Consider the following 24,470-nt stretch of genomic DNA (forward strand, 5'->3'; position numbering starts at 1 on the left):
AGGGAGGAGAGGATACCCTCCTGTGATGTTGCACTCCATATGATTTTAAGAAAATATGCTAATGAGTATGAATATAATGTAACTGGAATATGCTTCATGCAAAAGGTCTCATGTAAGGTATCATGCATCTGATGAAGTGGGTTTTAGCCCACGAAAGCTTATGCTCAAATAGATTTGTTAGTCTCTAAGGTGCCATAAGAACTCCTCGTTGTTTTTGCTGATACAGACTAACACGGCTACCCCTCTGAAACCCATTACAAAGCTTATAACCTACTGAGTGTGGTCATCCTACTTGTATAAATGTATCACTCTTGTATCTGAAACTAGAAATATTAAATACAACTCTGAGTTCCTATTGTAATTATGCAAAGTGTGGGCCATTAATGGTGGTTTGGAATCTTGATAGCTCCCATCAACTAGGACAATTGGTTGTAAATGGCTCTGTTTACTTGCAAGCCTTCCTGTGAGTCAGGCCAGGAAGAATGAAGGCTTGAGGTCTCACAGGACATGTGACCATGTCACCTAGTACTGGAATCCATCTTAAACCTGATGCTTTTCCATTTAGAAGGAGGGGTGAGGACCCAGAGAGACAAAAGATTCCCACCTTGTGCCAAAGCTATATAAGGGTTGGAACAGAACAAAGGAGGTTCCAGTCATGAGAAATCCCCTAGTTACCACCTGAGCTGGAACAAGGACTGTACCAGGGGAAAGGATTGGGCCCAGACCAGGAAGGTCTGCGAAAGAAGCTTATTGGAACATCTCCGAGGGTGAGATTTTATCTGTAATCAGTTTCTTAATGTATTGGGCTTATACTTACGTGTTTTGTTTTTTTTCCTTGGTAACTTACTTTGTTCTGTCTGTTATTACTTGGAACCACTTAAATCCTACCTGTTATTCTTAATAAAATCTCTTTTGCTTATTAATTAACCCAGAGTAAGCAATTAATATTGGGGGAGCAAACAGCTGTGTATGTCTCTCTATCAATGTTATAGAGGGTGGACAATTTATGAGTTTACCCTGTATAAGCTTTATACAGAGTAAAACAGATTTATTTGGGGTTTGGATCCCATTGGGAGCTGGGTGTCTGGGTGTTAGAGACAGGAGCACTTGCTAAGCCATTTTCAGTTAAGTCGCAGCTTTGGGGGTGTGGGTCAGACCGTGGGTCTGTGTTGCAGCAGGCTGGCGTGTCTGGCTCAACAAAGCAGGGTTCTGGAGGCCCAAACTGGCAGAGAAAACAGGCTCAGAGGTAGTCTCAGCACATCAGATGACAGTCGCAAGGGGGATTCTGTGACCCAACTTGTCACACCTCCCACATTATGACCAGCAAAATAATAATAATAATAATAATAATAAAATTTCAAAGAGGCAGAGGTTCACAGATTTGAAAACCTAAAAACCTGTGTTATGCTTTAAACTACCTCAGCACATACCAGGTTTATGAACATTAAAAAGTTAACTGCAAAGGAACATTGAAGCCCATTAACCTGAATGGCGGCCAGCCAGTCTGCCCTCATGGACTAAAGATGCAGTCACACCTGAACAGCTCAAAATTAACCTTGCCCCTTTAGGCTAAATGGAGTCGTGTCACTGGCTCCATCTCTGTTGTTACATAACAGATAAAACTCCAGCGGGGCCTGGTGCTGGCACAGAGGGTCTCAGGTACGTGGTGTGATTTTTCAGAATCTCTTTTGGGACTAGTCATGTAGGTGAAATAACTGGTACTTATGATTATGCTCTTTCTATGCATGTGTATTCATCTTGGTATCTGAAGTTATGAATATTAGCTATGTTTACTACATGTTTGCTCCTGTGGTAATGCCCACAAGGTATTTAGCCAGCACATGAAGGGACAAGTCAAGCTGAATTGCCCATTAAGGAATACTTAGCTCACACTGGACCCTGGAAAATGCCTGTCTACACTTAATGGACTTTTTGTGAATGTTCTAACTAGAATATGGGTGGGGGTGATGGACATGTAAGTTGCCCATGTGACTCCAAACACCATCTTTCACAGTGAGAATAGATTTCCCTTTACTTGGCACTTGGCAGAAGCTAAAAGGCCCTGGTCTGGAAACATATCTGTTTTGCCTTTCCTGCTCTGTCCTCTTTCCTGCTCCAGCCTCTGGGCTATGAACATACACTAATGGGAGCATTCTAACCAAGGGACTGAGGACTTTAAGGTAATCTGGAGCCTTGATATTCCTTGATCCTTTGCAGATGGACTTATGAGCTGGAAATGGTACAGAGACTGTTCTAACCTCATTGATTGCTGATTTCTCCCTTGCAATGGACAAAGAACAGATGTTTGCTGACTTTCTCAGGAGTCAGCAGCCTTTGACAGCTGTGGTATAAGCAACGTAGCCCTTGCTTGAGTGGTTTTGTTCTTTCCTCTCCAAATGTCAAAGCCTGCTCCCATTGAACTCAATAGCAAAACTCCTTTTGATTTCAATGGGAACAGGATTTGGCCCCAGAGATCAGAGAATGTAATTTTGATCAATTGCTTATCTGTCCAGAGACAGTTCTTATGAATGTTCTGCCAGGCTGATTCTGATTTCCCCTCCTATATGTCATGCTGAGGAAAATAATAAAACAATTTGGGCTGTAGTCCTATCAAGATGTACATGGCACACACAGTTCTATGCCTCTTTTCCATCAAACTCAGATGGTGCAGCATCTTTGCTTTCCTAGTGCCTGGCGGAGAGCAATACTTAGATAAAGGCAAGCTGGCAGAAGCTTAATTTGAACATAAGGGAGGCACTGATAGCATGTTAAGGGAAAGTGGGGTGATTATCCCTCCTATCCTTCTTTCATTTAAGAATTTTTCAATTTGGGGTGCTGCTGGATCCTCAATGACACCTGGAAGTACAGGTGGCACCAGGGGCCCAAAGCATAAAATTTTAGACATGTAAGGGGGGGTGTCGGAGGAGACGGGCAGAGCATGGGGGCCCTGGGCTGGGGGCAGGGCAGAGAGGAGTCACATGGAGGGTCACTTGGGGAGGTCACATGCCCGCTTGTGTCCCTCCCATGAGTGTAGTACGGGCAAGAAATGATTTCTACTTGCACCACTAGTCCCAGGTGATCTGTTTGCCCAGGACCGAACACAAAGGACAAGGAGGGGCCAAGGGGAGAGGTGATATAAGAGGCTCGGCTGGAAGGAGCGGGCTGCTGGACTCGGGGGAGAGAGAACAGCCGGAGCCCACCTCAATGGGGACAGACCCAGCTGGATGGTGCTGAGACTGGCCAGGCCTGAGGGCCCTGAGAACTGCCTGTGCTGGGTTCAGATGCTCAATAAACCTCCTGTGTTACGCTGGCTGAGTCATTGCAGGCTGGAGATCGGGGGGCATAGCTCCCTCTGGGGGTGGAGGCCCCGGGGGGCCAGAGCGAGGGGACTCCCTGAGGGGGCCCACGGCAGAGACGGGTGTGCTGAAGGCTCAGAGAGGTGCAGTGCCAGGAGGCGCCGGAGCCCAGGGCTTAACCCCCGAGAGAGAGTGGACCCCCGAGAAGGGCTGTCACACTGAAGGGGGTTCCTCCCAGGGGCCGTACGGAGCTGAGAGAGACCACAGGGCCTGGGAGTCCATGACGGGGGTGACGTGGGGGACAGATCTCTGGCTGGGGGGAAGAGGGGCAGTCCTCAGCATGGGGGAAGCGATATTCCAGCCCTCATGCAACACTCACTGAGAAGAGCATGTTCTTCTTGTCCTGGTTGACAGCACGAGGGTCTGGGACAGGTTCCGTGTGCTTGATTACGGAGACAGACTCACCTGGCAGGAGGAGCAGAGAGGGCTGAGCACATGGGATGAGGGCACCAGGAGTCCTGCCAGACAGACACCCGACATCCCCACTACATGGACAGATAGGCACCCACAGACGCAAACAGGCCCAGACACACACACACACACAGGGAGCGGAACAGGAACTTAGAGACGCCCTCCTCCACCCCAGCGAGACCCACTCACCCACCGACAGACACATGGACAGTCAGACAGACAGACACATGGAAACTCACCCAGAGAGACACCGCCACACACACACAGTGACACCCACACAAACACCTCCCAGACACCCCCCCCAGCGTACACCCCCCCAGACACTCACAGACCTGCTGCACTGGCTACTGTTATCCCCCACGGCTACAGACTCACAATCACAAGCTTGAATTTCTCATGCCTGCCCCGCAGTTCTGTCCCCCCCAGACCAGATTTGCCGTCCTTAGGCCCCCAACCCAGTCCTTCCCGCACCAGCCCAGCCCCCACCCCAGTTCTTTTCCCCGCAGCCCAGCTCCCAGGCTGGTTTGCCCCCCACCAGGCCCTGTACCTGTCAGGATGGACTGGTCCACACGCAGGGTGGTGGATTTGATGGAGATGATCCGGATGTCAGCTGGCACCTTGTCACCCACTGCAGGGAGAGGCACAGGACACGCTGTGATGGATGGACACGGGGGAAGGAGTGTCCCCACTACCAGAGTCTGGAGGGCAGACCCTGCACTCCACCCCCTCTCAGCAGGGCTGCAGGGGACGCTCAGGGCAAAAGGGTGAGGGGGCTGTGTGACTTTGGCCCAGCTCATCCCTGGGGTACAAGGCACTGAATTCCCCAGGGCCGGGGTTGAGAGTGTTGGAGCAGCAGCTGGGGGGACACGGCCCCTGCGTGTCAGCAACACACAACACCAGGAGACCACACCGAGGGAGGGAGCCAGACAGCCAGGGGTGTGGAAGAGGTTATACAGGGAGAGGAAATACTGGATCTTTTCTCCCTGTCCACCCCTAGCCGGGGCACCAGCCCCGCTATTCCAGGCGGGGATCAGGCCCCCCAGCAGTGTAACCCTAGCTGCCCCTCTCCGCTGGGACCCTTCCTGTCAGCTCAGTAAGTGTCTCCCTCCTCCCCCTCCTTAGTGCCCTCTACGTCCTGCTGGCCATGTCCTCGTAACCCTGGCTCATCACATTCCTGCTGCCCCGGCCGCTTGGCACTGCCCATAGAAGGAGCGCCCGGCGCCTCAGCCCCCCCTCTTTGCCCAGGGGGCTCTCAAGGAGATGGCGAGGTCAGGGCTCCCGGCTGGCTGGCTGGCACGGCTGGGGGGCACTGGGAAGGGGGATATAAGGCCACCCCCCAGCCTGCAGGGAGGGGTGGAGATGGGGCCAGGGCGGGGGACACAGGGTCTCTCCCCCCAGGCGGGAGGGGGGGCAGTTGGCTGAAGCCCAGGCCCGGGAACACCTGTCACTGAACAAGTGCAGCGCAAAGGGGATTCCACGGAGCTCCGCTTTCAGCCGGGGCCAGGGACTGTCTGTTCCCAAACACCCGCCTCTCAGCCCGGGGAGAATGAGGCTGCGTCTGCCCCACAAGCCAGGGTCAGGGCAGGCTGGGGCCAGGCAGTAAACAAGGCCGAGAGAGGCTGGGAGGCCCTGCTCAGCCAGCCCCCACAGCCCCGACACCCTCGCAGAGGGGACGGGTGAGGAGCATTGGCGACCCTCCAAGGGCATTGTGGGTAATCATGGCAACAGCATGGTTGGGACGTCACCCCGACCCTTCAACCCTCAGTACACAGGGTGTGTTTAACCGTCGCCCGAGGATGCCCCGTGCCATTTGCTCCATGGTGCCTTCAGCACCTTGATGTGCTCACTGCCACACACTCACCAGCCACCTCGGTGATGTCGCCGGGGACCATGTCCCGGGCCTTGATTCTCTGCACAGACTTCCTGTCTGCGCGGTACACCTTGCCCATCTCGGGTTCATACTCCTTCAGGGCCTCAATGGCGTTTTCAGCGTTCCTCTCCTGCCAGGGCAGCACAAAAAGTCACGCCCACCTGCCCACAGCCCCCCGGGGGCTGGGTGAACTGAGACCCCCTCAACCGGCAATGAGATGTGGGTTGGGTTGCTGTTGGCTGTTTACACAGCAATCCATCACTTGGTGTTGAGGTGCGGCCACCTCTGGGGTGGTGCACGTGGCTGTTTACACAGGGGCCCATCGCCCAGTGCCAAGATGGAACCCCATTCTGGGATGAGACATTGATGTCAGTGACCACTTCTAAGTCTCCTGCGCTATCTCCCGGGTCACTTCAGCAGTCTCCCATCCAGATACTGATCTGGCCTGACCCTGCTTAGCACATAGAGGGGGTGGTCGCTGGCCCCTGGTTACCTGCCAGACTCCTACGATGGCATTGGCGATGAGGATCAGGAGAATGACAAATGGCTCCACGAACGCAGTGATCGTCTCCTCGCCTTCCTCAAACCAGGCCAGCACCTATGAGGGGCAGAGCCACAGCCAGGTCACGTCTGTGTGACCTACAGAGCTCCCCATGCACAGCACAAGTCACCCTTCCCATCCCATGGCTGGAGAGCTACAGCCCTCCCTTCCCCTCCTCCACAGAGCTACACAAACCCAGAGTGCTACACCCTTCCCACCCATATGACCAGGGAGTTACAGCTCTCCGTTCCCCTCCTTCACACAGCTACACCCTCTCACACACGCCCACGCACCCTTAAATGCTACACCCCTTCCACCCACAGCCATAGCCCAGACCTTCACCATGACCCTCCCCACACAGAGTTCTACGCCCCTCCCACCCACATGACCAGAGAGCTACACTCCTTACTCCCCCTCCACCTCCACAGAGCTGCACCCTTCTCACCCACATGGCCAGAGAGACCCCTCCCCACTATATTCTCCCACACGCACACACAGAACTACACACTTACACAGTGCTGCACCTCTCCCCTCTCCTCCACAGAGCTACACCCTCCCCCCATAGAGGGCTACACCCACTTAGACACACAGCCAGAGCACTACACCCTTCACGCCACATAGCAAAAGTGCTACACCTCTCCACAACTCTACATCCTCCCCCGGACACACATACAGTTCTACACCCTCACTCTCTCTCCCTCACACACACACACACATAGTGCTACACCTCTCTCCTTCCCCCACCTAGCTACACACTTGCACACCTCCCACAGATGCCCAGAGCACTACAGCTTCTTAAACACACAGCCAGAGCACTACACCCTCCTCCATACCCCCAGAACTACATGTGTCTCTCTCTCACATACATCCCACACAGATCTCCCCACATACACACACACACACACACACTCTGCAAATATTACACCCCAGCCCATCACTCGGAGCATTATAGTCCTTCCCATTCGCACACACAGCGCACAACACCCTACCTCACACTCCCGCAGGTAGCTACCTAGCTCCCAATACTCATTACTCTCTTGGGTATTTCTATTATAATGGAGTCTTGTCCCAGGTGCTGCACAGACCTCAATTGAGATCAGGAGCCCCCTTAAGCCAAGTGCTGCACAGACCCTGCCCAGGATCCAGGGGTGTATGGGTAGATAGATAGATAGATAGATAGATAGCAGTAGGGAGATACTACCGACCACCTGACCTGGATGGTGATAGTGACTGTGAAATGCTCAGGGAGATTAGAGAGGCTATAAAAATAAAAAACTCAATAATAATGGGGGATTTCAACTATCCCCATACTGACTGGGTACATATCACCTCAGGAAGGGATGTAGAGATAAATCTTCTTGACACCTTAAATGACTGATTCTTAGAGCAGCTAGTCCTGGAACTCACAAGAGGAGAGGCAATTCTTGATTTAGTCTTAAATTGAGCACAGGATCTGGTCCAAGAGGTGAATAGAGCTGGTAATAGTGACCATAATATAATGAAATTTAACATCCCTGTGGCAGGGAAAACACCACAGCAGTCCAACACTGTAGCATTTAATTTCAGAAAGGAGGACAACACAAAAATGAGGAAGTTAGTTAAACAGAAATTAAAAGGTACAGGGCAAAAAGTGAAACCCCTGCAAGCTTCATGGAAACTTTTTAAAGACACCATAATAGAGGCTCAACTTAAATGTATACCCCAAATTAAAAAACATAGTAAGAGAACCAAAAAAGAGCCACCGTGGCTAAACAACAAAGTAAAAGAAGCAGTGAGAGGTAAAAAGGCATCCTTTAAAAAGTGGAAGTTAAATCCTAGTGAGGAAAATAGAAAGGAGCATGAACTCTGGCAAATGAAGTATAAAAATACAAGTAGGAAAGCCAAAAAAGAATTTGAAGAACAGCTGGCCAAAGAATCAAAAAGTAATAGCAAAAATGTTTTTAAGTTAATCAGAAACAGGAAGCCTGCTAAACAACCAGTGGGATCACTGGACGATCGAGATGCTAAAGGAGCACTCAAGGACGATAAGGCCATTGCAGAGAAACTAAATGAATTCTTTGCATCAGCCTTCACTGTTGAGGTTGTGAGGAAGATTCCCAAACCTGAGCCATTCTTTTTGGGTGACAGATCTGAGGAAATGTCCAAGATTGCAGTGTCTTTAGAGGAGGTTTTGGAACAAATTGATAAACTAAACAGTAATAAGTCTCCAGGACCTGATGGTATTCACCCAAGAGTTGTGAAGGAACTCAAATGTGAAATTGCAGAACTACTAACTGTGGTTTGTAACCTATGATTTAAATCAGCTTCTGTAACAAATGACTGGAGCATAGCTAATGTGATGCCAATTTTTTAAAAGGGCTGCAGAGGAGACTCCGGCAATCACAGGCCGGTATGTCTGACTTCAGTACTGGGCAAACTGGTTGAAACTACAGTAAAGAACAAAATTGTCAGACACATAGATGAACATATGTTGGGGAAGAGTCAACACGGTTTTTGTTAAGAGAAATCATGCCTCACCAATCTACTAGAATTCTTTCAGGAGGTCAACAAGTATGTGGACAAGAGGGATCCAGTGGATATAATGAATTTAGATTTTCAGAAAGCCTTTGACAAGGTCCCTCACCAGAGGCTCTTAAGCAAAGTAAACTGTCGTGGGATAAGAGGGAAGGTCCTCTCATGTATCTGTAAATGGTTAAAAGAGAGGAAACAAAGGGTAGGAATAAATGGTCAGTTCTCAGAATGGAGAGAGGTAAATAGTGGTGTCCCCCAGGGGTCTGTACTGGGCTCAGTCCTATTCAACATATTGATAAATGATCTGGAAAAGGGGGTAAACAATGAGGTGGAAAAAATTGCAGATGATACAAAACTACTCAAGATAGTTAAATCCCAGGCAGAATGTGAAGAATTATAAAAGGATCTGGGTAACTGGGCAACAAAACGGAGGTGAAATTCAGTGTTGATAAATGCAAAGTAATACACATTGGAAAACATAAACCCAACTATACATATAAAATGATGGGTCTAAATTAGCTGTTACCACTCAGGAAGCAGATTTTGGAGCCATTGTGGAGAGTTCTCTGAAAACATCCCCTCAATGCGCAGCAGCCATCACAAAAGCGAACAGAATGTTTGGAATCATTAAGAAAGGGAGAGATAATAAGACAGAAAATATCATGTTGCCTCTATATAAATCCATAGTACGCCCACTTCTTGAATACTGCCTGCAGATGTGGTCACCCCATCTCAAAAAAGATAAGGATCACTTGATGATTACCTGTTCAGTGAAAACAGCATGGGAGAGGTTTGCTGCTTGTCATCAGTAAGGCATTGTGAGAGACAATCCAGCTTAGTGAGGTAAGAGGACACAGCGGTCCCACAGTGCCACGTTGCACCCCAGGGATCTCGTCATATACCCCATCTAATTTATCTATCTATCTATCTATCTATCTATCTATCTATCCCCATCCACCCAATCTAATCTAATCTAATCTAATCTAATCTATCTCCATACACACTCATCAATCTATTTTATCCCAAAATAGCTTCCATTTCTGGCCCATCCCCTCTACCTGGTCACAATCAGCTTGGTTAGCTGCAGGTTTACTGTCCCAGGGCTCCTGAGGTGCTGGGGTGTCACCGCCTGCTGCTCTGACTCAGGGAATAACTGGATTTCACACACACCCCCTGCACAGACACACCCCACCCTACCAAGCGAAGCACTCCTGCACAGACACACCCTCAGGCATGCACACGTGCAGCACAATGCACACCTCCTCAGACACAGGGGCCAGCTCTCTAACTCCCCCCCGCAGCAAAACAGCCACACGTGTGTGTACACACTCACACAGATCCCCCCAAGTGTCTCCCACTTTTGCACAGACATCAGCCCCCTCTCCCCCCGCCCCCACCTGCCAAACACACACAGTTACACACAGGGATGGGGCAGCCTTGCCCAGGCTGGGCCCAACTGTGCCCACTCAGGTTTCATCCAAGGCCCAGTGAGATTGAGATCAGTTTACAGGCCTCTTGCACTCACGCAAGCGGACGGGGGGCCCAGCTGTCACCACCCTCCCCCCCCCCAGTACATATCAAGATCAAGGGGACATGGGAGGAGGGCTAATGGAGCCACATGGGGGGAGAATCACGTGGGGGAGGGGCTCCTCCCCCCCCCACTGCCTATCCAGGCAGGGTCTCCCATTCTTTAACACCTGCCAGACGAAGCCCTGGGCCTCCCTCCTTCCACTCCCGAGCCCTGGCTCCCTCTTTCCACCCGCAGCCCTGGCCCAGCTGCCGACACTTGAGATGCTGCCTCTCCGGAGCCGATACTGAATCCTTCAAGACTGAATTCCGGGCGGGCCTGGGCCAGGCCTCCGCACAGAAAGGTCATGGTGAAGGACGATGCAAGACGACTCCCAAAGCCTGCTCCCCTCCTGGCCTGAGGAGCCCCGGGCCCCCAGGACCTCTGCCACAGAGACACAGCGTGGGGCCTGGACGGAGTGGGGTGGGACCGTACCCCTGGCCCTTCCCCAGGGACACCTGTCCCCCAGCATCTCCCAGTACTTTGCACACGGGAGTGATCTAGACTTCACCCTGCCCTGCTCAAAAGGGGGAAACTGAGGCACAGAGAGCCTGTGGCAGGGTCAGGAATAGAATCCAGAAATCCTGACTCCCAGTCCCCCCTGATCTAACCACTAGACCCTGCTCCCATCTCAGAGCCAGGGATAGAACCTAGGAGTCCTGACTTCCGGTCTCTACCCCAATGGGTGTCCCAGGACATACCAGCCTCTCACACTAAAATTTACTCCTCAGTTCCCATGTTATACATAGAGAGCTCCCTTCCCACCATAGCCTCTCCCCCAGCCCTCTGGGACCCCCCAGTCAATCATGGAGCTGCAGCACTCTGGGACCCCCCCCGGCCCCATCACTCACGAAGCAGATGCAGCCCCTCCCACACCCTGGGACCCCAGCCCCCTGTCACTCACGAAGGAGATGCAGGCCGCCAGCAGCAGGATTCGCACCAGCAGGTCCTCAAACTGCTCCACCACCAGCTCCCAGATGGACTTGCCTGGGGAGTGGGGCAGGGTCAGGGAGCAGCAGGGATCCCCCCACCCCCCGGCAGGGATCCCACCCCTATTTTCCTTGGGTGTGGGGACACAGCGGGTCAGAGGCAGGGACACCAAGTCACTAGGGTGCCAGACCTCCAGGACTGCCCTGGAGTCACCAGGAATTAAAGATTGTGTCAGGTGATGAAAGCTCCAGGAATCCATGCAGCCAAAACGGGCAGCCCTGCAAGTCCCAGGGGCTGGAGCCAGAATGGGGATCAGAGCCGGGGAGTCAGGTTGTGGGGCAGGGGAGGGCCTTGGGGGCACTGGGTTGAGGGTGCTGCCCACAGGGGTAAAGTTATAGGGCAATGGAGGGCACTGGGCTATTGGAGGGGGCCGTGGGCCCTGGTGGCCCTGAATTAATGGGTGGGGGCCCAGGGTTTCCGTTAGACAGAGGCTGGGGCTGGCTTGAGGATGTGGCCGGCAGTGGCTGCCATGGGCTCTGGCACTTTGTGGTTTTGGGGCCACCAGTGGCTGGGACTCACCTTCCTCTGCTGGGAGCTCTGCCCAAGAAGACACCGCCGCAGGAGCGAAGGAAGAGAGGAGAAGAGGCTGGTTAGCACTGTGAGCGGGGAACCCCCGGGGCAGAGTACATGCTGCAAGCTGGGGAGATAGGAACGAGCCCCAAATGAGGGGACATGCCACACAAACAGGGGCCGATGGGTTCATTGGCCTGGGGCACAACAACCCAACCCAGGGTTGCACAGGGCATGGGGCCTCGAACCCTGGCGCCTTTGCCAGGCTAAGGGGAGAGTGTGTGTGTGCATGACCCACTGAGACACACACAGGGCTGACAGGAGGAGGAAAGGGGGGGCAGGACCCCCCAAAAATTAATGGGGTGAAATGGGAGAGGGGTGGGCCCAGCTGAAATGAGGTACCGGGGCCCTACGTTTCCCTAGCTGGGGCTGCACAGACACGCAGAGAATGGGGTGCGCACATGCCCACTGGTGTAAACACACCCTCAGACATGTAAACATGCCCTCACACATGTGAACACACCTGCACATACATGTAACACACACCCACACACTTGTGAACACGCCTTCACACATACAGAAACACACCCGTACACACCTATACACCCTCAAACACACACACACACACACACACACACACACACTACCACACCCTCACACACATAGATGCAGCCAAACATATTCATTCACACACAAGTACTCACTCACATGCCCTCCTGCGGTGGCCCAAGCTGGGCTGAGAGTTCCCGAGCTCGCTGGCCTGCTGCTCTGGGACCTGCACCAAGCCCAGTGGGGCTGGGGGGTGGCAGGAAGCTGGAGGGGCACCGTGTTGCGGTTGGGATCATGCCCATCCCCAATTGCAGTCTGAGCCACCCATCACTTCCACACATGCTGGCCCAGCACAGGACTTTCCTGCCCCGCGGGCATTAGGGGCTCCCCTTAACCCTGTGCCAGGACAGGAAGCGCAGTGTGAAGGATGCCCTCCACCCCATGCAGCATCTCTGGTGTCCAATCCATTCCAGAGGGAATTACAGGCGGGTTATTCTTAGCCAAGGAGCAGCTGCCTTGTCCCCAGGATGGCTGGGCCTTGCCTGTGTCTGCATCTTTGGCTTCTCTGTGACAGGCTCCGACCCTGACTCCGATATGTGGCTCCCCGGGCTCCGATACGCGGCTCCCCGGGGCTCCGATACGCAGCTCCCGGGGCTCCGATATGCGGCTCCCCGGGCTCCGATACACGGCTCCGACCCTGACTCCGATACGCAGCTCCCCAGGCTCCGATACGTGGCTCCCCTGGCTCCGATATGCAGCTCCCTGGGCTCCAATACGCGGCTCCCTGGGCTCTGATACACGGCTCCTGGGGCTCCGACACGCGGCTCCCCAGGCTCCGACACATGGCTCCCCTGGCTCCAACACGCGGCTCCCTGGGCTCTGATACGCGACTCCTGGGGCTCTGATATGCGGCTCTCCTGGCTCCGATACACGGCTCCCGGGGCTCTGATACACAGCTCCGGGAGCCCTGCTGATTCTTGCCCTGACACCTGGCTCCCCTCACGCTGCTACACCCCTCCCAGGGCCCAGTGGCTGATGCCAGCCTCACTCAATGTCTCTTGCTCCATCCCTGCCTCTCTGTGTCCAGCCAACCCCATGCATCCTTAGCCACCTGTTCCATTCTCTCCATCTATGTCTGCCTGCTTCTTTCTCGCTCCCCAGCCCCAGACATTTCTCTCTCCCCCCCACCCCATACACAATCAAACTCTCTGTTCCTCATTCTCCATCCTTCTTCCTTTCTCAGTCTCTTTCTCGCTCCACCTCTCTCCTCTTCTTCTCTCTCCCCATCCCGGTGGCCGGTCCAGCCGGGTGTGTGAGGATGCGGGGCGCTGCCAGCACTTACCGTTGTGACCATATTTGTCCAGGTTCTTCTTCACCTGTTCAGGTGTCAGGCCAGAGTTCTCACTCACACCAAAGTAGGCCAGACACTCCTCCACGGTCTTTGCGTGGGAGTTCTCCATGGCTGCCCCACCAGCGCTGTAAGCCCCGTCCCCCCCGGGCTTGGCCTGTCTCTGCCCCTCACAAGCCCCGGCCGATCAGTTGGTCTCTGAGCGTCTCCCACCTCGCGTCCCTTGCCGCTCAGCAGACCATGGCCCTCCTCGGCGCCCAGTATCCGACAGGGGAGCCCACCCAACCTGTCCCGGTATAGACACCCTCAGTGGGGACTGGGGCTGTCCCTGGTCCTTATGAGGGAGCCCACGGGGCAGACTCCCGGGCCCCGTCCCTGGGCTCCCATTGGGCAGCTGCCCTGACATCACAGCCGGCACCGGCACACATATGGCATTCTGCGCAGGGAGGTATTTTTGCTGACTTGAGGCAGCGGGAGGGAGGCCGAGAGGTGACTTAGGAGAGTGGCTGAGGCGGCCGCACACCGAGATGTCACTCAACGTCTGCCAGCTCCTTGGAAGAAACCTCCCCCGCCGATCCTGCTCCTTGGCTCCTTGCGGGTTATTTCTGTCCCTTGGCCATAATGGACACATGCGGCTCAGGGCTTGTCTCACTCACGTTTCCTCGTCCTCACCCCCTTCCCTCTGTCCATGCCTCTGTTCCTCTGCTTACCCCCCAGCCAGCTGAGCTCTCGCGCGGCCGTCCACAGCTGCACCCGCTGGCCAGATCCTATGTGCCCCCTCCAGCTACCCAGCCAGCTGTGCCACGAACACTCGTCAGCAACCCATCTAGATCGACCCACCCGTTGTCTGCCTAGTTCCCCGCAGGCCGCTCCAGCTACCCAGCCAGCTGTGCCGTGAACTCTAACCAGCAACCCATCTCGATCGACCCACCCGAGGGAAGGGCCGGCAACCCCAGGGCTGGGGGGGTGGAGGGCTGTGAGCTGGTAGGATCCCCTCCGTGGGGGAAGGGCTGGCAGCCCCAGGGCTGGGGGATGTTAGTCAGGGGGGGATCCCCTCCATGGAGGAAGGGCCAGCAGCCCCAGGCCTGCGGGGGAGCTGTGAGCCGGGGGGATGCCCTCTGTGGGGGAAGGGCCAGCAGCCAGCTCCAAATTGAAACTCAGAGAAAACATTAAGAACATTACCACTTCGTCACATCTCTCCCCACTTCGAGACTGACTGAGCAGGGTCACTTTAGCCAGTGAGCTGGGGAAGTTCGAAGCCACCAACGTACCCATGGATGCCCCAGCATCTCTCCCATTCCTTGGTGGGAGCTACACCAGGCCTTTCCAGTTTTACGCCCTCCCTTAGGTCAGGTATGCTCGATGGCACTCGCAGGCTGCATTTGGGAAGGTTTATGCGGCCCATGTCCTTTTGCCACACCAAAACCCCTGGGGGTCAAACTGGGATCAGGTCTTCTCCCAGTGCTCCAGTCTGGAGGGCTGTGATTCGGGCTCTCTTGGTTAAGAGCCCCCATCTTGACCTTGCTATGCATCCGATGAAGTGAGCTGTAGCTCACGAAAGCTCATGCTCAAATAAACTGGTTAGTCTCTAAGGTGCCACAAGTACTCCTTTTCATCTTGACCTTGGCCACCCTCTGACCAGGTGTCTCTGTCACCAGCTGCTCGGCATCAGCCCCTTTCATTGGATGCGGCCATGGGGGAGAGGGGTCAGGATACACAGTAAAGCGCCGCCCAATAGATACGGCTGCAGCTTTTTAAGGGCCTGCCCCATGGCCAGGCATTCCTTCTCGATGGCCGCATAGTCCTGCTCAGGTACCTGATGTGGGGTCTCTCCCCCTTAGCATCAGCTTGCATCAGCACTGCGCCCAACCCGGCATCCGAGGCATCGGTGAACACTGTAAAGGGCTTGGCAAAATCTGGTTTACCACATTTACAAGGCCCTGGATTAGAGCCTCCCTCAGTGCACAGAGAGCCCTCTGGCATTGCTCGGTCCAGACCACCTCATCTGGCTTCCCCTTCTTACAAAGCTCAGGGATGGGGCAGCTAGGGAGCTCAAGTGGGGTACAAACCTCCGGTAGTACCCTGCCATCCCGATAAAGGTCTGGACCTGTTTCTTGGTCTGGGGAACAGGCCAATCTCTGATCGCCTCCACCTTGGCCGGCTCTGGGCTTGGGCAGCTGCTCCTCACCTTGTGGCCCAGGTATGACACCTCTGCCATCCCCACCTTACACTTTTCAGCTTTTACCGTCAGTCCTGCCTCCTTGAGGCAGCCCAGCACCCTCCTCACCTGGGACACATGGTCCTCCCAGGTCTGACTAAAGACACAGGTGTCATCAATGGACTCCAGGGCCAAGTTCTCCATCCCCCTCAGTTCTACTTCCCCTTGGGGAGCCCATTCCCGGTGCAGGAATCCCTTCTCCCATAGGAATCTTTCCCTGCAGCCTTCCGCAAGGGAATTTGCAGCGCTGTGGCCAGCAAGTTCCCTCAGCTTCTCCAAGGAGGGATCCTTCTGCGGCTCGGTCTGGAATTCAGCTGCTGGGGGAGGGAGTGGGACCCGTTCCCTCTCACTGGCTGGGCTTGGGGTCACAGCCACGCTGAGCCCTGGCCCTGGTAGCTCCCTCCCTACCGTGGGATCACTTCCCAGCAGCACCTCTGGACAAGGCAAAGCTGGTTGGCAGCTGACCTGCCCTGCCTGTGGGTCCCACAACTCAGCTGGGGTCTCAGCTCCCCCCATGCTCAGCGCTGCCCTTGCTGTCCCAGTGGGGCAGGCAGCGAGCTCTCTGCTCTCCTTACAGCATCAGAGCCAGCGTGAGCCCCCTCTCCAGTGTGCAAGGGGGCGGGGAGCATCTCTCCATCCCACCCAGCCCCAGGGCTCTGGTTACAGGCAGGCAGGTAGCCTGAGCCTAGCCGCTCCTCCCCCCTGCCAGCCAGGTCATCTGCATTTTCACTGTCCATTTCCATCTTAGCCAATTGTTTCCCTGGATTCAAATTCAAACCCTCAGCCATTACAGGAACAGGGCCTGGATCCTGTCCCAAAGAGACACAGTCACCCCACAACAGGGTCTCACAGCTGATATGCTGGAGAACCCCAACTACCAGCCAGCCCAACCCCTCCTATGTCTGCACAGGGATCTGGGCCATAGGCAGGGCGAGGGGCTTCATCCCAAGGACCCTCACCCAGCTCACACAGCCCTTCAGCATCTAGTGGGGTTGCACCACCCCATCCATCAGGCTGACGGAGTCTACGGCCTTGGGACCCAGCAAGGGAGCTAGACACCAGGGCTTTTCCGCAGGATCCCCCTGGTTCAAATCGCCAGACTGCTCAAAGGCAGTGAGGTGGGCGTCCTTAACCAGGGGCAGCAATTTAGTCTCGAGGTTCCCTGTGGAACTGGCGCCCCGGGGTCTAACCCCACTCACCCCTGGGGGGTCCCCTAGGCCTCTCCACTCCACCACCGCCAGTTCATGCTGCTGCTGCTGCTCTTGTTCAGGCTCTCGCTGTCTCTCACGGTCCTCTCTCTCCTTTGGACTCAGCTCCAATCCCGGCCGTCTCCGATCCCCTGATGGGGAAACCGATCATGGAGACCCCTGTCTGGTCAGGGACAGGAGTCTTGGGGATGCCTGGCTACCTCTCCAGCTGCTCCCAGATCCTCTTGTATCCCCATCTGGGTCAGGAATCTGCTCCTTAGAGGGTCATCATCCTCCAGCTGCACGATTAACTGTGCTTTGGTGAACTTTCCAATGCTCAACCCTCTCTTTCTGCACAGGGTTACAATGTCCTTCTTAAGGAGACGGAGATAGGCCATCACCTCGCTGTTCCCAAGTTGTTGTGGACTCACAGGCCTGTGTGTTCTCAGCTCCCCACGGTTTCCAGGAGGAACCCCTAGTGTGCCAGCCCTTCTCCAGGTCACCACCTCTCTCCCAAGATCAAGCCACAGACTCCTCTGCCCCTTAGACTGCTCACCACAGTCCCCAGGGGGACCCCATTACTGCAACAGTCCCTCTCACTGGTCACATACTCCCAGGGGTTAAGTGTAGCTTCTTCGCCCCGTGAAACTGTCCCTCTCTGAGCCTTCAGCATGCCTGGTCCTCGTTAATCCCCATTAATTTTACTGCTCCCCAGTCACTTACTGCAAGAAGCACCATTCACGGGGTGCAGTACATCCCACCGCTTCCACCAGTTGTCACGGAGTCACCGGGCGATGCTCTGGAACTGCTCCCCATGGAGCTGGGCACGACTCTGGGGGAGCCTCCTCTCTGGGAGCAGATTGTCGCCAGGGCAAGAAGCTCACACGGCTTCCACCTTCCTGGGTCTGACCTCGGAGCATTCAGCATCCCCTGCCCCACTATGCGCTTCCCACAGCGAGTCCGCCCAGGCGGGGTCCTGGGGCAGCCAGAGGGCCCTGCCCCCCAACTCCACAGTCAGATGTGACTCTCAGCCAGCCAGTAAAACAGAGGTTTATTAGATGACAGGGACACGGTCTAACACAGAGCTTGTAAGTGCAGAGAACAGGATCCCTCAGCTGGGGTCCATCTTGGAGCCAGGGAGGCCAGACCCCGGGTCCGAGCCTCCCTCGCTTTCCCCAGCCAGCTCCAAACTGAAACTCTCCAGCCCCTTCTCTGGCCTGTGTCTCTCTCCCGGGCCAGGAGGCCACCTGATCTCTTTGTTCTCCAACACCTTCCGTTGGCACCTTTGCAGAGGAGGGGCCCAGGCCATCAGTTGCCAGGAAACAGGGTGTCGGTCAGTCTCTGTGCCGACATCATCACAGTGGCCCTCTAGGGCTCTACAACAATCACACCCCCAATCCCACCACCTGGATCCTTAAGAGAGGCATAGGGGGAAACTGAGGCACCCACCCAATATTCAGAGAAAACATTAAGAACATTCCCACTTCATCACATCAGGGGCATGGATGCTCGGGGAGATGGGGTCAGAACCAGGGCACGGCAAATGGCCTGGGGTCAGGGATGCTGTTGTGGGGCAGAGCAGGGCATTAGGAAATGAGGTGGTGAGGTGACAGGGGAGGTGGGCTGGGGGACAGGGTAGTGGGGCTGGGGCAGGGGGAGCAAAGCTATGGGGCTGGAGGCTCAGTGGGGCTGGGGGCTGGGATAGGGGCAGGGCAATGGGGCTGGGGGCTGGGCTGGGGGCAGGGTAATGGGGCTGGAGACTCAGTGGGGCTGGGGGCTGGACTGGGTAATGGGGCTGAGGGCTGGAGGCTCAGTGGGGCTGGGGGCAGGGATGGGGGCAGGGCAATGGGCCTGGGGGCTAGAGGCGCAGTGGAGCAGGGCAGTGGGGCTGAGAGCTGGGATGGCTCCAGGGTAGTGGGGCTGGGATGGGGGCAGGGTAATGGGGCTGGGGGCTGGAGGCTCAGTGGGGCTGGGGGCAGGGCAGTGGGGCTGAGGGCTGGCATGGCGCTGGGGTAGTGGGGCTGGGATGGGGGCAGGGTAATGGGGTGAGGGCTGGGGGTTCAGTGGGGCTCCAGTGGGTTGGGGGCAGGTAGTGGGCTGGAGGCTCAGTGGGATAGGGGATGGGATGGGGGCAGGGCAATGAGCCTGGGGGCTGGAGGCTAAGTCGGGCTTAGGGCTGGGTTGGATGAAGGACAATGTGGCTGGGGGCTGGGCTGGGGGCAGGTAGTGGGGCTGGAGTCTCAGTGGGGCTGAGAGCTGGGATGGCGCCGGGGTAGTGGGGCTGGGATGGGGGCAGGGTAAAGGGGCTGGGGGCTGGAGGCTCAGTGGGGCTGGCGGCTGGGATAGGGGCAGGGTAACAGGGCTGGGGGCTGGAGGCTCAGTCGGGCTTAGGACTGGGTTGGATGAAGGACAAAGTGGCTGGGGGTGGGGCTGGGGGCAGGTAGTGGGGCTGGGGTCTCAGTGGGACTGAGAGCTGGGATGGTGCTGGGGTAGTGGGGCTGGGATGGGGGCAGGGTAACAGGGCTGGGGGCCGGAGGCTCAGTGGGGCTGGCAGCTGGGATGGGGGCAGAGTAACAGGGCTGCGGGCTGGAGGCTCAGTGGGGCTGGCGGCTGGGATGGGGGCAGGGTAAAGGGGCTGGGGGCTGGAGGCTCAGTGGGGCTGGCGGCTGGGATGGGGCAGGGTAAAGGGGCTGGGGGCTGGAGGCTCAGTGGGGCTGGCGGCTGGGATGGGGCAGGGTAAAGGGGCTGGGGGCTGGAGGCTCAGTGGGGCCGGGCAGTGGCTGAGGGCTGGAGGCAGTGGAGGATTAGCCACTGGGCCAATGGGGAAATGGGCCGCTTGGGGGGCCCGGGAAAAATTGGCGCCCCCGCGCCCCGACCCCATTTCCCCGCTCGGAACGCTGGGCCGGAGGGCGGGCCCCACCAAAGGGTAAAACCTGCCTCTGGCTGGGCTGGGGCGCAGTCAGCAGCAGTAACGGGATCGGTCCTGAGCCGGCTCAGCCCCACTGGGCCGCAGCAGCGTAGACAGGGCTCGGGCCGGGCGGCTCCGGGAATCGTGTGTGGGGCAGTGGGGACCTGGCAGTGGGGAACTAGGGCACGGGCTGCCGGGGAGGGGCACAGGATGGGGGATCCTGGCCTGTGGGGAGGGGCACAGGCTGGGGATGGATTCTGGCCGGGGGAGGGGAAGAGCAAGGGCTGAGGGGGTCCTGGCCTGCAGTCTTGAGCTGGCCCAGTGGGATCCCTGTGTCTGGGCCCTGGTTGTTAATGGGGCATTTATCAGCCCCTGGGGGGGCGGGGAGATGCGGCATGTTCCATGGGGACCCCATTGCACCCATACTCCTCTCCAGCAGCAGCCTGGGGGTTGGGCTGCCAGTGAGTCAGGGCCCTGCTCCCCACCCCATGGATCCCTGCTGAACCAGTCCTCATTGCCCCCAGCCCCCCACGTCCCTGTCCCCAAGGGAACTGCAATCCCAGTCTGCCCCACCCCTGTGGCCCCCTGACTGGCTGCTCCCTGTCCTGTCCTGAGGTGACTGGCCCCAGCTGGGATATTCGAAGGGGAGGGTGGTGTTGGAGGCTGATTTATTGGGTGTTGGCAGGAAAGTTAATTTACGGCTTCTGCTTCTTGAGGATTGGGGTGGCTTGTCCCCACCACAGATCCATGTACTCAGTGACCGGGGTGGCACAGTTGCTGAGGGTCTCGTCTCAGCACCTGCCCCCTCCAGAGCAAGGGATAGAACCAAGGAGTCCTGCCTCAAAGCCCCCCTTCCCCCGCACCAACGACTAGACCCCCCACTCCCCTCCCAGAGCTGGGGACAGAACCCAGGAGTCCTGGCTCCCAGAGGAGTTGGGGAACATTAATCTTCCAACCTAGTGAGGCATTTCCATCTCTGACCCCATTTTCAAAGCCTCTGAGTCTTCCCAGAGACAGTGCAGCAGCACAGAGCCCTGCCCCCCACAATCCCCTGCCCCCCACGCAGCCCTGTCCAGCTCTGGCCACGCGCCTTGCTGTGAATGGGGGTGCAGATTCTGGTCTCAGTCACACCAGTTGAATCCAGAGTCAAGTCTGAGTCTGCTGATTGCACTGGGACAACTGGGGAGCTGCTCTGAGGGACCAATGCAGCAACGCTGCCAGAGTCTGCAGAGAGCCTGAGCCCTCAGACTTGCTCCCCCTCCCCCCGAGGCCGGGAAGAGAAGTGTAATTCGAGCAGCAGCTGCTGCCTGTCCCAGCTCCAGTTACCCTCACAACCTTTGCTGTTTGGCCATGTCAGCGCCCACAGGGGAACAGGCTGGGGGCGGGGATGGGGGAAGAATCGTGCTGGGGGTGGTCAGAGTGGGGCCTGTGACCCTCAGCTCTGCAGGGTTGGGGGGTGGGCTGGCTCCCCACAGCTGTTTCTCTCTCTCTCTCTCTCTCTCTCTCTCTCACACACACACACACACACAGATGGCATCAAACTCCAGGCCCTCTTGGTGCTGGGGGTCTCTGAAGCAGACGGGTTGCCCCCACCCCGGCTGCTGCAGCTGGGATCACAGCCCCGTGGGCCAGGTGCTGAAGAGAATGACAGACAGCTGGATGTGGGGGGTGGGGAGGAGGAAGGTAAGCACTGAGTAAAAGGAAACTGAGACCCAGAGCTGTGAAGGGGCTGATCACACGGAGACCTGGGGCACAGCACGGAATAGAACCAAGGCTCCTTTCCCCCAGTCCCCCACTCCCCTCCCAGATCTGGTGGAAGAACCCAGGAGTCCTGGCTTCTGAGGTGCACCCATGTCTGACTTTGAACCAGGGTGACTGGTTTAAAGGAGCCAGTCTCCCCCTTCCCTGAAATGGGGACGGTTCTCATACTCTCACCCCTTACGCTGGGGGCCTCAGCTGACCTGGTCTGCTCCCTGCCCACACACCCCCCCGGGGTGGGGGTGGGGGCGGTGATCTGAGGCTGCTCCAGGTCTCAGGGACAGGGAATCCCAGCAAGGGGGGAGGGGAGAGCGTAAAGGACAAGAGGGGATTCCCTGACATGGGGGAGAGGGAATGGCACTAGGAGGAGCAGGCTCCATGGGACACAACGAGGGTCCATCCTGCATGTGACTGTGCTGGAGGGAGGGCTGGGGCCAGGGCGCTTTGAGGTTGGGGATGGAGGAGCTGGGTGCACTGGGGTGGGTGCACAGGGGGAACTGGGTGAATAGGGGAGCTGGGTGAATCAGGGAGCTGGGTGAATTGGGCGCTGGGTGTATGGGGCAGCTGAGTTTGTTGGGAGCTAGGTGCATGGGGAAGCTGGGTTTGTTGGGGGCTGGGTGGATTGGGGAGCAGGATGCGTGGGGGGCTGGGTGCGTTGGGGAGATGTATTGAGGTGGGGGAGCTGGGTGTGTTGGGGGGGGACCTGGGTCCATTGGGGCAGTGTAATGAGGTGGGGGGCTGGGTGCCTTGGGGGCTGAGTGGATTGGGGGAGCTGGGGGCATTGGGGGATGGGTGGATGGGGGAGCTGGGTGGGTGCATTGGGGGAGCTGGGTGTGTTGGGGCAGTGTATTGAGCTGGTGGGGAGCTGAGTGCATTGTGGGATGGGTGGTTTGGAGGGAGATGGGTGCATTGGGGGCTGGGTGGATCGGGGAGCTGGGGGCATTGGGGGATGGGTGGATGGGGGAGCTGGGTGGATGGGGGAACTGTATGCATTGGGGGCCTGGTGCATGGGGAGTTGGGTACATTCGGGGCTGGGTGGATTGGGGAGCTCTTGGTGCTTGGGGATGGATTCGTGCAGGGAGCTGTTTGCATTGGAGTGGTGTATTGAGATGGGGGGCTGGGTACATAGGGGAGCTGGGTGTGTTGGGGGCTGGGTGTATGGGGAAGTTGGGTGCATTCGGGGCTGGGTGGATGGGGGGAGCTCTGTGTATTGTGGGATGGGTGGGTGCAGGGAGCTGGGTGTGTTGGGTCGATGTATTGAGTGGGGGGCTGGGTGCATGGGGGCTGGGTGTATAGGAGGAGCTCTGTGTGTTGGGGGCTGGAGGCATGGGGGAGCTGGGTGTGTGGGGAGCTGCCTGGATCAGGGGAGCTGGGTGCGTTGGGGGCTGGGGAGATTGGAGGGGGCTGGGTGTATGGGGGGCTGGGTGGATCGGAGGGGGCTGGGGGCATTGGGGGCGTATTGAGGTGGCCGGGGGAGCTGGGAGCTCTGATCCCCCATCATCGCTGTGTCTGAGGAGAGGCCGTGTATGGTGCAGAGGAGGCTGCATTGTGTGCCACCCCCCCCATGTCAGTGTCAGTGTCAGTGGTGAGTTCACACCCATGGAAGAGGCCGGTAGTGCCTTGGGGGAGCATGTCGGTGACACTAGTGCAAGCGCTGTCCCCTGGCACACGGGTGTGTGCAGGGGCTGCTCAGGGACCTTGCCCCCCTCATCTGTCTTGAAGGAGTTGTGGGGCTGGGCCACGCTCTGTTACCCTATAAGGGACCTGCTGGGCTCCGTGCGCTGAAAATAAACAGCCTGGCCGGGGGAGGGGGAGCAGCTGCTGCCCCCGGATTAGGGATCCTAGCGCAGAGATTTCCACCACCCCAGCCCTGGCCGCAGCTGCCAGCGCCACACCGGGGAGCAGACCCCAGGCACTGAACCCCCCAGCACCAACCCCCTGTCCCACACCATGGCACTGCCCCCCATGGTACTACTGCTCCATGGCTCCACCCCCACCCCCCACACTCCTGGGGAATGGGCCCAGGGCACCACCCATGCCCCCCTCTGTCTCCTCCCTGGGGCAGCTCTGTCTCCTCCCTGGGGCCCAGCCCTGCCTGCCGGCTGGGACACCACTCCATGTGGGCCTGCATCCGCTAAGGAGCCAGTTACAGCCCCGTGTCCTGCCTACGGGACGCTGAGCCCCTGCAACCTGCACATGGGACCCTAAACCCACCCCATAGAGTGGGCACTGACCCCTTGTGATCCCCATGGCCGGTACAAGAGGCACTAACTGTGATGATTCTTGGGGTACCAGGACTCTGAGACCCCCTTGGTACCCCTGCCCAGCAGCCACACAGCTCCTGGCCCCACCAGCCTGCCAGCCACTCCTGCTCTCTCTGGGCTACAGCAGCCCTGAGCTCGCCTCGCAGGGTAACGGTAGGTGCCCCCCAGTTCCCGCGTCGCTTTGCATTGCTCCCCTGTGCCATGCAGCCTCCCACGGGCTGCTCGTAGCCATCCCAGAGCCTCTGCCCCACAGGAGCCATGGGCCCCAGCATTCCCGCAAACCAGGTGCTCTTGGAACAAACCATATGCAAGTTTATGGGAATGATGAGAAGTGATGGGAACACCTGGTTACAACCCAGAGCAAAGCTCCACCCATCTCTGCAGCACCCCCGTCTAGCTAACAGCAGGGTTCCCTGCCACGCCCAAGGTCCAGGAGCCAGATGTTCATGGAAGCTCCCTCCAGAGGTTCCCTCAATGACTGT

General features: G+C 57.1%; 1 protein-coding gene across 1 annotated transcript in view; it reads right to left on the bottom strand.

Annotated features, from left to right (window-relative positions):
• The window catches only part of ATP2A1 (ATPase sarcoplasmic/endoplasmic reticulum Ca2+ transporting 1), a 35,291-nt gene extending 21,526 nt beyond the window's left edge, over nt 1-13,765 (bottom strand). The window contains exons 1-7 of the mRNA XM_043549763.1: nt 13,648-13,765; nt 11,766-11,783; nt 11,161-11,243; nt 6,131-6,235; nt 5,629-5,767; nt 4,315-4,395; nt 3,676-3,761 (exon numbers count right to left, since the gene is read on the bottom strand). Coding sequence (XP_043405698.1) covers nt 3,676-3,761; nt 4,315-4,395; nt 5,629-5,767; nt 6,131-6,235; nt 11,161-11,243; nt 11,766-11,783; nt 13,648-13,765 — 630 coding nt within the window. The remainder of the gene's footprint in view (nt 1-3,675; nt 3,762-4,314; nt 4,396-5,628; nt 5,768-6,130; nt 6,236-11,160; nt 11,244-11,765; nt 11,784-13,647) is intronic.
• Between the last annotated feature and the right edge of the window lie 10,705 nt (nt 13,766-24,470).

This window comes from Chelonia mydas, chromosome 6 (assembly GCF_015237465.2).
Source record: "Chelonia mydas isolate rCheMyd1 chromosome 6, rCheMyd1.pri.v2, whole genome shotgun sequence".
In the NCBI taxonomy this organism is placed as follows: Eukaryota; Metazoa; Chordata; order Testudines; family Cheloniidae; genus Chelonia; species Chelonia mydas.